The sequence below is a fragment of the Musca domestica genome, unplaced genomic scaffold (genome assembly GCF_030504385.1).
Source record: "Musca domestica strain aabys unplaced genomic scaffold, Musca_domestica.polishedcontigs.V.1.1 121, whole genome shotgun sequence".
Taxonomy (NCBI): domain Eukaryota; kingdom Metazoa; phylum Arthropoda; class Insecta; order Diptera; family Muscidae; genus Musca; species Musca domestica.
In genome coordinates, this window is record NW_026712156.1 from 1896627 (window position 1) to 1910938 (window position 14312).

Below are 14312 nucleotides of genomic sequence, written 5' to 3' on the forward strand. Positions count from 1 at the left end.
AAATAATAAAAAAATATCAATTAGGAAAATGTTATTAATTTTAATAAAATATTTTTGTATAATTGAAAATATTTAAGACAGAAAAATTTTGGAGAAAGGAGTAAACATTTTCACATAAAAAAACACATCTTAAAGTATATTTAATAAAAAAATATTTTTTATATTGGGTTGTGCCGAAAAAAAATATTTCAAATAAAACAAAATTGTAGAAAGTTTCGTTCCATGTATAGGGTTTTTCTGAAAAAAAAATAATAATAATAAAAGTGTTAGTCAATGGAAACTTTTGAAACAAAAGAACATTTCGTACCGAAAAGGGTAGTTTTAATAAAATTATTATAGAAAATTATTGTGTATTAGGTTGAAATGCCAAAAATTAATTGAAAATAAAATCAATAAAAATGTTGGCAAACATATAAATAAGCATTTTTATTTACAAAAAAAAAAAAAAAAAATGTTATATATTGGGTTGTGCCGAAAAAAATATTAAAAAGACGATTATAGATTATTTTTATTATATTATAATAATTATTATTTTATTTTTAAATAAATAAATAAAAAGTTTTAACAAATGTATTAAACCATTTTTTATAAAATAAACATATTTTTTAAATTAAATTAAGATAAATTATTTAATAATAAAAAAATATAAAAATTAAACAAGTAAAAAAAGCTGTAAGTTCGGCCGATCTTTGAATACCCTCCACCATATGGAACGAATTCGGGAATTTAAAAAAAAAATCCGTTAAAAATTCTGTTAAAATATAAAAAAAATACCGAATGTAGCCATTATATTGGGGTCTATACGACGACATGGACCTGCATAGGTAATTGTTGTCATAAGCCATTACAATATTCAAATGCGAAAAAATCGGTGAATAATGTTGCTGAAAGCATTAAAAGTACCGAATATTGGTAGGTACCGTTATATGAGGGCTATACGAAGACGGGGATATTCACAGACTATTTTCTGTCACAGGCTGTAGTGCCCCTTACGAACTTCAAATACCAAATTTGAAACAATTCCGGTGAATAATGTCGCTAAAATCATCAAAATACCGAATATCGGGAGGTACCGTTATATGGGGGCTATACGAAGACTTGGACCAGCACAGAAAATTTTCTGTCATAGACTGTAGTACCCATAACGAACTTCAAATACCTAATTTGAAACAATTCAGGTTAATAATATCACTAAAATCATCAAAATACCGAATATAGAGAGATACCGTTATATTGGGGCTATACGAAGACGTGGACCTGCATAGGCAATTTTCTGTCATAGGCTGCAGCATCTGTCACGAACTTCAACTACTAAATTTGAAACAATTCCGGTCCATAATGTCGCTAAAATCATCAAAATACCGAATATTGGGAGGTACCGTTATATGGGGGATATACGAAGACGTGGACCTGCACAGACAATTTTCAATCATAGGCTGTAGTATCCATTACGAGCTTCAACTACCAAATTTGAAAGAATTGCGATGAATATTGTCGCTAAAATCAACAAAATACAAAAAAAAGGGAGGTACCGTTATATGTGGGCTATATGAAGACTTAGACCTGCAGAGACAATTGTCTGTCATAGGCTGTAGTACCCATAACGAACTTCAAATACCAAATTTGAAACAATTCCGGTGAATAATGTCGCTAAAATCATCCAAATACTGAATATCGGGAGCTACCTTTATATTGGAGATATACGAAGACTTGGACCTGCACAGACAATTTTCTGTCATAGGCTGTAGTACCCGTTACGAACATCAAATACCAAATTTAATTTTCAAATTTCTAACATTTTTTGTCAAATTTCTAATTAATATTGTCGCTAAAATCATTAAAATAACGATAAAGGGAGGTACCGTTATTGAGGGCTATATGAAGACCTGGACTTTCACAGACAATTTTCTGTCATAGGCTGTAGCATCCGTTACGAACCTCAAATACCAAATTTGAAACAATTCCGGTAAATAATGTCGCTAAAATCATCAAAATACCAAATATCGGGAGGTACCGTTATATGGGGGCTATACCAAAACGTGGACCGACATCACCCATTTTCAATACCAAAAGTCCTGCAGACATAATATACATTTGAGTTAGATTTTATCAATCTACCTCTTTTCGTTCGAAAGCTAGAGTGATTTCCACAGACGGACAGACTGACGGACATCGCTAAATCGACATAGAATTTTATGCTGATCAAGAATAAATACACTTTGTGGTGTCCAAATTGTATATTTCGAGGTGTTACAAGCGGAATGACAAACTTAATATACCCTTCATACTACGGTGGAGGATGTAAAAAAATCATTTCGAAATGGTAAATGGAAATTCTGACAATCAAGCAAAAATAATTAATAGTTAAAAAAAAAAAATCTATTAAAAATTAAAGCAGGATATTTAAATTCAATTGTGAAAATCTAGCAAAACAACAAATAGTGAAAAAATAGATAATTCTCAGTAATTCTAAAAATTAATTTAATTAATTATTATTATTAATTAATTAAAAAAATAATAATTAAACAAGATCATTTAAATATTTAAATTTAATTCTGCAAAACGAGCAACAATAATAAAATTTGAAAAAAAAACACAATAATAAAACTAATTTATAATTAAACAAGAATATTTAAAGAAAGAAAAAAATTTAAAATATTAAAAACTAAATAGTTTAATAAATCTGATAAAAATTAAAGCAGAAAATTTAAATTCAATTTTGAAAATCTAGAAAAACAACAAATAATTAAAATTAATTAAATTAAATATTACAATTATAAAAATTATACAATTATAAAAATTAATTAAAAAAATAATTAGTTAATTATTATTAATTAATTAAAAAATAAAAATTAAACAAGATTAAATATTTAAATTTAATTCAGAAAATCTAGCAACAATAATAAATATTTGAAATAAAATAAAATAAATTTAAAATTAAACAAGAATATTTAATGCATATATTAATAATTTATTAAAAATTATTAAAGAAAAAATAATGGGAATATTAAATACTTAATAAAAATATTTAAACTTAATTCATTACATAAATTTTTTTGAATTTATTTTGAAATTGAATTGAAGACTTTTTAAACAATTTTTCTGTAATTTTAGAATTTTTATTTAATTTATAAAATGTCAACTTTTCGGTTCACCCTATTACAATAATTTTTTTTTTCAAAACATATTTTTTTTACAAAAATTTTAATATTCCATTTTTTTTTCTTTTTAGCCTGTGATCTTCTAAACAATGGTGTGGCCGCCATTATTGGGCCAAGTTCGGCGACTAAAAGCGGTAAGTGTTTATTTTTAGCCCCCCAAAAAAATGGTGGGCGGCGGGGAGCAGAAGAGTAAAATAAACAAGCGAAACTTATTTTATGTTGCCTTCTGTCGTCACACGGAATTTATGCCGGTCGTAATTTCGTCTGGTATCAGTCTGTTGCCGGGAATGACTTTGAATATTTTGTGGGGGTAATAAAAAAAGACGACCACAGGTATTACGGAAGTGTTCGAGAAACACGAATCAGTTAAGATACTTTTGAGTTACTTTTGGTAGGTATAATCGGTTTTTGGGGGAGGTAGGGAAAATGGGGAATCTCAAAATTAATTCAAAATATTGAATTCTGATCCCCTAGATTATCTTTAGAAATCTAGCTTTACATTAATACATTGTGTACCAGTTCAAAGTTTACATCCTTCCCAAAGGCTTTCTAGAATGGATTTTAAAACAAATTTTTACCTTCCGAAAGGTCTTCAGGGGTCCATTTTGTTTTCTCGAAAATTCCTTTAAAAATTTCTTTAAAAAATCCACGTCAATTATCCTTTTTAAGTCCTCGAAAATTTCTTTAAAAAATCCACGTCAATTATCCTTTTTAAGTCCTCGAAAATTTCTTTAAAAAATCCACGTCAATTATCCTTTTTAAGTCCTCGAAAATTTCTTTAAAAAATCCACGTCAATTATCCTTTTTAAGTCCTCGAAAATTTCTTTAAAAAATCCACGTCAATTATCCTTTTTAAGTCCTCGAAAATTTCTTTAAAAAATCCACGTCAATTATCCTTTTTAAGTCCTCGAAAATTTCTTTAAAAAATCCACGTCAATTATCCTTTTTAAGTCCTCGAAAATTTCTTTAAAAAATCCACGTCAATTTTTCTTTTTAAGTCCTCGAAAATTTCTTTAAAAAATCCACGTCAATTATCCTTTTAAGTCCTCGAAAATTTCTTTAAAAAATCCACGTCAATTATCCTTTTAAGTCCTCGAAAATTTCTTTAAAAAATCCACGTCAATTTTTCTTTTTAAGTCCTCGAAAATTTCTTTAAAAAATCCATATCAATTATCCTTTTTAAGCCCTCGAAAATTTCTTTAAAAAATCCACGTCAATTATCCTTTTTAAGTCCTCGAAAATTTCTTTAAAAAATCTACGTCAATTATCCTTTTTAAGTCCTCGAAAATTTCTTTAAAAAATTCACGTCAATTATCCTTTTTAAGTCCTCGAAAATTTCTTTAAAAAATCCACGTCAATTATCCTTTTTAAGTCCTCGAAAATTTCTTTAAAAAATCCACATCAATTATCCTTTTTAAGTCCTCGAAATTTTCTTTAAAAAATCCACGTCAATTATCCTTTTTAAGTCCTCGAAAATTTCTTTAAAAAATCCACGTCAATTATCCTTTTTAAGTCCTCGAAAATTTCTTTAAAAAATCCACGTCAATTATCCTTTTTAAGTCCTCGAAAATTTCTTTTAAAAATCCACGTCAATTATCCTTTTTAAGTCCTCGAAAATTTCTTTAAAAAATCCACGTCAATTATCCTTTTTAAGTCCTCGAAAATTTCTTTAAAAAATCCACGTCAATTATCCTTTTTAAGTCCTCGAAAATTTCTTTTAAAAATCCACGTCAATTATCCTTTTTAAGTCCTCGAAAATTTCTTTAAAAAATCCACGTCAATTATCCTTTTAAGTCCTCGAAAATTTCTTTAAAAAATCCACGTCAATTATCCTTTTAAGTCCTCGAAAATTTCTTTAAAAAATCCACATCAATTATCCTTTTTAAGTCCTCGAAAATTTCTTTAAAAAATCCAGTCAATTATCCTTTTTAAGTCCTCGAAAATTTCTTTAAAAAATCCACGTCAATTTTTCTTTTTAAGTCCTCGAAAATTTCTTTAAAAAATCCACGTCAATTATCCTTTTTAAGTCCTCGAAAATTTCTTTAAAAAATCCACGTCAATTTTTCTTTTTAAGTCCTCGAAAATTTCTTTAAAAAATCCACGTCAATTATCCTTTTTAAGTCCTCCAAAATTTCTTTAAAAAATCCAGTCAATTATCCTTTTTAAGTCCTCGAAAATTTCTTTAAAAAATCCACGTCAATTATCCTTTTTAAGTCCTCGAAAATTTCTTTAAAAAATCCACGTCAATTATCCTTTTAAGTCCTCGAAAATTTCTTTAAAAAATCCACGTCAATTATCCTTTTAAGTCCTCGAAAATTTCTTTAAAAAATCCACGTCAATTTTTCTTTTTAAGTCCTCGAAAATTTCTTTAAAAAATCCACGTCAATTATCCTTTTTAAGTCCTCCAAAATTTCTTTAAAAAATCCACGTCAATTATCCTTTTTAAGTCCTCGAAAATTTCTTTAAAAAATCCACGTCAATTTTTCTTTTTAAGTCCTCGAAAATTTCTTTAAAAAATCCATATCAATTATCCTTTTTAAGCCCTCGAAAATTTCTTTAAAAAATCCACGTCAATTATCCTTTTTAAGTCCTCGAAAATTTCTTTAAAAAATCTACGTCAATTTTTCTTTTTAAGCCCTCGAAAATTTCTTTAAAAAATCCACGTCAATTATCCTTTTTAAGTCCTCGAAAATTTCTTTAAAAAATCTACGTCAATTTTTCTTTTTAAGCCCTCGAAAATTTCTTTAAAAATCCACGTCAATTATCCTTTTTAAGTCCTCGAAAATTTCTTTAAAAAATCCACGTCAATTATCCTTTTTAAGTCCTCGAAAATTTCTTTAAAAAATCCACGTCAATTTTTCTTGTTAAATCCTCGAAAATTTCTTTAAAAAACCCACGTCAATTTTTCTTGTTAAGTCCTCGAAAATTTCTTTAAAAAATCCACGTCAATTATCCTTTTTAAGTCCTCGAAAATTTCTTTAAAAAATCCACGTCAATTTTTCTTTTTAAGTCCTCGAAAATTTCTTTAAAAAATCCACGTCAATTATCCTTTTTAAGTCCTCCAAAATTTCTTTAAAAAATCCACGTCAATTATCCTTTTAAGTCCTCGAAAATTTCTTTAAAAAATCCACGTCAATTTTTCTTTTTAAGTCCTCGAAATTTCTTTAAAAAATCCATATCAATTATCCTTTTTAAGCCCTCGAAAATTTCTTTAAAAAATCCACGTCAATTATCCTTTTAAGTCCTCGAAAATTTCTTTAAAAAATCTACGTCAATTTTTCTTTTTAAGCCCTCGAAAATTTCTTTAAAAAATCCACGTCAATTATCCTTTTTAAGTCCTCGAAAATTTCTTTAAAAAATCTACGTCAATTTTTCTTTTTAAGCCCTCGAAAATTTCTTTAAAAAATCCACGTCAATTATCCTTTTAAGTCCTCGAAAATTTCTTTAAAAAATCCACGTCAATTATCCTTTTTAAGTCCTCGAAAATTTCTTTAAAAAATCCACGTCAATTTTTCTTGTTAAATCCTCGAAAATTTCTTTAAAAAATCCACGTCAATTTTTCTTGTTAAGTCCTCGAAAATTTCTTTAAAAAATCCACGTCAATTATCCTTTTTAAGTCCTCGAAAATTTCTTTAAAAAATCCACGTCAATTATCCTTTTTAAGTCCTCGAAAATTTCTTTAAAAAATCCACGTCAATTATCCTTTTTAAGTCCTCGAAAATTTCTTTAAAAAATCCACGTCAATTATCCTTTTTAAGTCCTCGAAAATTTCTTTAAAAAATCCACGTCAATTATCCTTTTTAAGTCCTCGAAAATTTCTTTAAAAAATCCACGTCAATTATCCTTTTTAAGTCCTCGAAAATTTCTTTTAAAAATCCACGTCAATTATCCTTTTTAAGTCCTCGAAAATTTCTTTAAAAAATCCACGTCAATTATCCTTTTTAAGTCCTCGAAAATTTCTTTTAAAAATCCACGTCAATTATCCTTTTTAAGTCCTCGAAAATTTCTTTAAAAAATCCACATCAATTATCCTTTTTAAGTCCTCGAAAATTTCTTTAAAAAATCCACATCAATTATCCTTTTTAAGTCCTCGAAAATTTCTTTAAAAAATCCACGTCAATTATCCTTTTTAAGTCCTCGAAAATTTCTTTAAAAAATCCACGTCAATTATCCTTTTTAAGTCCTCGAAAATTTTCTTTAAAAAATCCACGTCAATTATCCTTTTAAGTCCTCGAAAATTTCTTTAAAAAATCCACGTCAATTATCCTTTTTAAGTCCTCGAAAATTTCTTTAAAAAATCCACATCAATTATCCTTTTAAGTCCTCGAAAATTTCTTTAAAAAATCCACGTCAATTATCCTTTTTAAGTCCTCGAAAATTTCTTTAAAAATCCACGTCAATTATCCTTTTTAAGTCCTCGAAAATTTCTTTAAAAAATCCACGTCAATTATCCTTTTTAAGTCCTCGAAATTTCTTTAAAAAAATCCACATCAATTATCCTTTTAAGTCCTCGAAAATTTCTTTAAAAAATCCACGTCAATTTTTCTTTTTAAGTCCTCGAAAATTTCTTTAAAAAATCCACGTCAATTTTTCTTTTTAAGTCCTCGAAAATTTCTTTAAAAAATCCACGTCAATTATCCTTTTTAAGTCCTCGAAAATTTCTTTAAAAAATCCACGTCAATTATCCTTTTTAAGTCCTCGAAAATTTCTTTAAAAAATCCACGTCAATTATCCTTTTTAAGTCCTCGAAAATTTCTTTAAAAAATCCACGTCAATTATCCTTTTTAAGTCCTCGAAAATTTCTTTAAAAAAATCCACGTCAATTATCCTTTTTAAGTCCTCGAAAATTTCTTTAAAAAATCTACGTCAATTTTTCTTTTTAAGCCCTCGAAAATTTCTTTAAAAAATCCACGTCAATTATCCTTTTTAAGTCCTCGAAAATTTCTTTAAAAAATCTACGTCAATTTTTCTTTTTAAGCCCTCGAAAATTTCTTTAAAAAATCCACGTCAATTATCCTTTTAAGTCCTCGAAAATTTCTTTAAAAAATCCACGTCAATTATCCTTTTTAAGTCCTCGAAAATTTCTTTAAAAAATCCACGTCAATTTTTCTTGTTAAATCCTCGAAAATTTCTTTAAAAAATCCACGTCAATTTTTCTTGTTAAGTCCTCGAAAATTTCTTTAAAAAATCCACGTCAATTATCCTTTTTAAGTCCTCGAAAATTTCTTTAAAAAATCCACGTCAATTTTTCTTTTTAAGTCCTCGAAAATTTCTTTAAAAAATCCACGTCAATTATCCTTTTTAAGTCCTCCAAAATTTCTTTAAAAAATCCACGTCAATTATCCTTTTTAAGTCCTCGAAAATTTCTTTAAAAAATCCACGTCAATTTTTCTTTTTAAGTCCTCGAAAATTTCTTTAAAAAATCCATATCAATTATCCTTTTTAAGCCCTCGAAAATTTCTTTAAAAAATCCACGTCAATTATCCTTTTTAAGTCCTCGAAAATTTCTTTAAAAAATCTACGTCAATTTTTCTTTTTAAGCCCTCGAAAATTTCTTTAAAAAATCCACGTCAATTATCCTTTTTAAGTCCTCGAAAATTTCTTTAAAAAATCTACGTCAATTTTTCTTTTTAAGCCCTCGAAAATTTCTTTAAAAAATCCACGTCAATTATCCTTTTTAAGTCCTCGAAAATTTCTTTAAAAAATCCACGTCAATTATCCTTTTTAAGTCCTCGAAAATTTCTTTAAAAAATCCACGTCAATTTTCTTGTTAAATCCTCGAAAATTTCTTTAAAAAATCCACGTCAATTTTTCTTGTTAAGTCCTCGAAAATTTCTTTAAAAAATCCACGTCAATTATCCTTTTTAAGTCCTCGAAAATTTCTTTAAAAAATTCACGTCAATTATCCTTTTTAAGTCCTCGAAAATTTCTTTAAAAAATCCACGTCAATTATCCTTTTTAAGTCCTCGAAAATTCTTTAAAAAATCCACGTCAATTATCCTTTTTAAGTCCTCGAAAATTTCTTTAAAAAATCCACGTCAATTATCCTTTTTAAGTCCTCGAAAATTTCTTTAAAAAATCCACGTCAATTATCCTTTTTAAGTCCTCGAAAATTTCTTTTAAAAATCCACGTCAATTATCCTTTTTAAGTCCTCGAAAATTTCTTTAAAAAATCCACGTCAATTATCCTTTTTAAGTCCTCGAAAATTTCTTTTAAAAATCCACGTCAATTATCCTTTTTAAGTCCTCGAAAATTTCTTTAAAAAATCCACATCAATTATCCTTTTTAAGTCCTCGAAAATTTCTTTAAAAAATCCACATCAATTATCCTTTTTAAGTCCTCGAAAATTTCTTTAAAAAATCCACGTCAATTATCCTTTTTAAGTCCTCGAAAATTTCTTTAAAAAATCCACGTCAATTATCCTTTTTAAGTCCTCGAAATTTTCTTTAAAAAATCCACGTCAATTATCCTTTTTAAGTCCTCGAAAATTTCTTTAAAAAATCCACGTCAATTATACTTTTTAAGTCCTCGAAAATTTCTTTAAAAAATCCACATCAATTATCCTTTTTAAGTCCTCGAAAATTTCTTTAAAAAATCCACGTCAATTATCCTTTTTAAGTCCTCGAAAATTTCTTTAAAAAATCCACGTCAATTATCCTTTTTAAGTCCTCGAAAATTTCTTTAAAAAATCACGTCAATTATCCTTTTTAAGTCCTCGAAAATTTCTTTAAAAAAAATCCACATCAATTATCCTTTTTAAGTCCTCGAAAATTTCTTTAAAAAATCCACGTCAATTTTTCTTTTAAGTCCTCGAAAATTTCTTTAAAAAATCCACGTCAATTTTTCTTTTTAAGTCCTCGAAAATTTCTTTAAAAAATCCACGTCAATTATCCTTTTTAAGTCCTCGAAAATTTCTTTAAAAAATCCACGTCAATTTTTCTTTTTAAGTCCTCGAAAATTTCTTTAAAAAATCCATATCAATTATCCTTTTAAGCCCTCGAAAATTTCTTTAAAAAATCCACGTCAATTATCCTTTTTAAGTCCTCGAAAATTTCTTTAAAAAATCTACGTCAATTTTTCTTTTAAGCCCTCGAAAATTTCTTTAAAAAATCCACGTCAATTATCCTTTTTAAGTCCTCGAAAATTTCTTTAAAAAATCCACGTCAATTATCCTTTTTAAGTCCTCGAAAATTTCTTTAAAAAATCCATATCAATTATCCTTTTTAAGCCCTCGAAAATTTCTTTAAAAAATCCACGTATATTATCCTTTTGGGTCCTCGAACGTCAACGTTCTCTTTGGGTCGTCGAAAATTTATATAAACCATAGTAGAAATACTGGCCTTATATGCGCCATAGGAGACCTACTGGCCTTCTATGAGCCAGAGTAGACCTACTGGCCATCTATGAGCCATAGAAGACCTTTAGGCCTTCTGTGAGCCATATAAGACCCATGGCCTTCTATGAGCCATATAAGGCCCACTGGCCTTCTATGAGCCATAGAGGACCCACTGGCCTTCTATGAGGCATATAAGTCCTACTGGTCTTCTATGAGCTATAGAAGACTCACTGGCCTTCTATGAGCTATAGAAGACCCACTGGCCTTCTAGTAACCATAGAAGACCTTTAGGCTATTATGAGCCATAGAAGACCTACTGGCCTTCCATGAGACATAGAAGACCTACTGGCCTTTTATGAGCCATAGAAGACCTTTATGCCTTCTAGGAGCCGTAGAGGACCTACTGGCCTTCTATGAGCCATAGTGGCCTACTGTCCTTCTATGATCCATGGAAGACCTACTGGTCTTCTATGAGCCATAGAAGACCTACTGGGCTGCTATGAGCCAAAGAAGACCTACTGGGCGTCTATGAGGCATAGAAGACCCACTGGCCTTCTATGAGCCAAAAAAGACCTACTGGCCATAGAAGACCTTCTGGCCTCATATGAGCCATGGAATAACTTAGGCCTTCTATGAGCCATAGAAGACCTTTAGGCCTCATATGAGCCATAGAAGACTTACAGATCTTCCCAAATGCCTTCAGGTGTGGATTTTAAAATAATTTTTTGCCGCCTTCCCAAATACACAAATACATGCTTTTTGGGTCCAAGAATTTTTTTTAAAAAACTCACGTCAATTTTGGAGTTCTCGAAAATTTTTTTAAAAAGCCCGTGGGGTTTTAGAATTTTTTTTTTTAAAAAACCACGTCAATTTTGGGGTCCTAGAATTTTTTTTTAAAAAGTCCACGTCAATTTTGGGGTCCTAGAAATTTTTTTAAAAAAATCCACGTCAATTTTGGGGTCCTAGAAAATTATTTAAAAAATCCACGTTAATTTTGGGGTCCAAGATTTTTTTTTTTAAATCCACGTCAATTTTGGGGTCCTAGAAATTTTTTTTTAAAAAAATCCACGTCAATTTTTGGGTCTTAGAAAATTTTTTTTTTTTAAAAAATCCACGTCAATTTTGGGGTCTTAGAAATTTTTTTTTAAAAAATCCACGTCAATTGTCCTTTTGGAGTCCAATATTTTTTTTTAATCCACATTAACTTTCTTTTCTGGTTTCTCCAAATTTTCTTAAAGAAATCCATGTCAATTGTCCTTTTTGGGTTTTAGAAAATGTCCATAAAAAAACCACGTCATTTGTCCTTTTTGAGTTATCGAAAATATCCTTAAAAAAATCCACGTCAATTGTCTTTTTGGGGTCCTTAAAATTCCAGGTCAATTGTCATTTTTGGATAATTGAATCTCTTTAATCTCTCAATATTTTAAAATGCTCAAAATATGAAAATCACCCCCTCATATATGGCCACCCGACTGAGAAGAGAAAGAAATGATAAATGTCAACAGATGATCTCTCGGACAAATGTATATTTGTATGTGTGTGGGCGGGAACAAAATAAAAACATCAACAAAATTTCATTTATTTATTTATTTCCCCATCCACTTTGTGTCCACTTTTCTAAACACAAACAAATATTGTCACTGTTGTTGTTGTCGTTTTCTTTTTTTTTTCATTTCCTTTTCGTACAATGATCCCAAATATTTGACGACAGACAAGCAATACTATTTGACCCAAATTCGGAAACATCAAAGGCAATGAGGTTGGGGAAAATCTCTGGCGAAATAAAAATAAACAAAAATTGAGAGCATCATTAAAATTCTCTTTTCAATTTTGTGAGAACTGAAAACATGAATGAACAGATCTCTCTTCACATAAAGGAATTTCTCTCTCTCACTTAATAATCCAAATTCTCTTTCTCTCTCTCTCTCTCTGCTTTTCAGACATTGTCAATGTGCTGTGCAACATAACGGGGATACCCCATCTCCAGTTTGACTGGCATGGCGAGGAGACGGACATGGTACTGAGCAAATATTTCTACACGATTAATGTGGCGCCATCGGTCCACGTTCTGTCACAGGCCTACTTGGACATTGTGAAAAATAATCCATTGAATTGGAAATCATTTACGATTGCCTATGAAACGTCATCGGGTGAGTAGTTGTGTGGAGAGTGAGAGGGAGAGGAAGAGAGAGCTGGCAAAAATACTTAATTTTCTTTGATTTTTGGCGCATTTTTTCAGATCTGTCCCGCATGCAGCACCTCTTGGCCTGGAAACAATTTCACAAGACCGGCATTAAATTAATACCCTTTGATCGTAACGATGATTTCCGTGTCCTTTGGAAACTTATAAAAATTCTCGTGAGAGAAATGTTTTGATCGATTGCCCTGCCGACATAGCCAAGAGGGTGATGCAGGAAGCCATGAATTTTAATATGACGACATCGTTTAATGTGAGTTCATCAAAAAAAAAAAAAAAAAAAAAAAAAAAAAAAAAAAATTAAAAAATTTTAAATTTTTTTAAAGTTAAAAAAATCGGATTTTTTAAAAAAATTCCGAATTTTTTCATTCCCAAAAATTTATATTTTGTGTCCAAAAAAATATTTATTTTCCAGAGTTTCTTCTTCACCGATTTGGATACCCACACAAGCGGTTTACAGACCCTGATATCGGAACAGTTTTTATCGAATGTTACCAGTGTGCGATTGCGAGGCTATATACCGCCGCCCCAGCACAGTGAGACAGATGTCTTTGATCCGGGAGAAAAGGAGACGATACGAAGTATCCGCCAGCAGAATATTTACGATGCGCTTGTGCTCTTCTACAATGCTGTGCAACAGACGTTTCAGCCGGATCCAATACCGCCACCACAAGTTTCATGCTTGGGAGGCTTTTGGGAGCCTGGAAATGATTTAATTGATAGGATGAAGAAGGTTTGAAGGAAAAAAAAGAAAATTTGAATTTTTAAATAATTGTTTTTCGAATTTTTCCAGCTCAACCCGAAACACATAGAACCCCATTACAAAACCCAAAAGATGCTGCTGAATTTCCATGGCATTCGCGATGACTTCAATTTGGATATCTATGATGCCATGATCGATGAGACCCTAAGTGTGTGGAATAAACAACATGGTCTGGTGGCCTATGAAGTCCTAATGGCCAATTTCACCCGAAAACTTGTCAAGCCCCGCAAGAAGGGCGAGGAGGCCGAGAAACAAAAGAAAAAGGTCAAATACACGGTGGCCACGAGGATTGGAGAACCCTATTTTATGATACGTGAAGAACCGGAGGGGGTGCACTTTGAGGGCAATGACCGCTTTAAGGGTTATGTGGTGGATCTAATTTTCGAATTGGCCAAGGATTTACATTTTGATTTTGTCTTCGAACCGGTGCCGGATAATAAATATGGTTCCCTGGATCCGGTGACCAATGAGTGGGATGGCATTGTCCGACAGCTAATGGATAATGTAAGGCCTTATCAAGAAAATAAAAATCTGGAAAAATAATTTAAAAAATCCCTTCCTCTTTTGCCCAGCAAGCCCAGATGGGCATCTGTGATTTGACCATAACCCAGGAGCGCAGAACTGTGGTAGATTTCACAGTGCCATTCATGCAGCTGGGAGTACAAATTTTATACTCCAAACCGCCTCCGCCCAAAAAGGAGTTATTCCAGTTCCTTGAGCCATTTTCAGTGGAGGTATGGCTATGTCTACTGATAGCCTTGCTGATTATGTCGCTAATTTATGTCCTCCTGGCGAGGTGGGTATGATGAAATGGCTTATTAGAAAGATTTATTTTCTATATATTTTTCAGATTT

General features: G+C 30.3%; 1 protein-coding gene across 1 annotated transcript in view; it reads left to right on the forward strand.

Annotated features, from left to right (window-relative positions):
- The window catches only part of LOC101899657 (glutamate receptor ionotropic, kainate 2), a gene marked incomplete at its 3' end in the record, with an annotated part of 15092 nt that extends 838 nt beyond the window's left edge, over positions 1-14254 (forward strand). Inside the window, 7 exon segments of the mRNA XM_059118351.1 lie at positions 3233-3295; positions 12439-12648; positions 12738-12845; positions 12848-12948; positions 13111-13428; positions 13489-13962; positions 14031-14254. Coding sequence (XP_058974334.1) covers positions 3233-3295; positions 12439-12648; positions 12738-12845; positions 12848-12948; positions 13111-13428; positions 13489-13962; positions 14031-14254 — 1498 coding nt within the window.
- Positions 14255-14312: the final 58 nt, after the last annotated feature.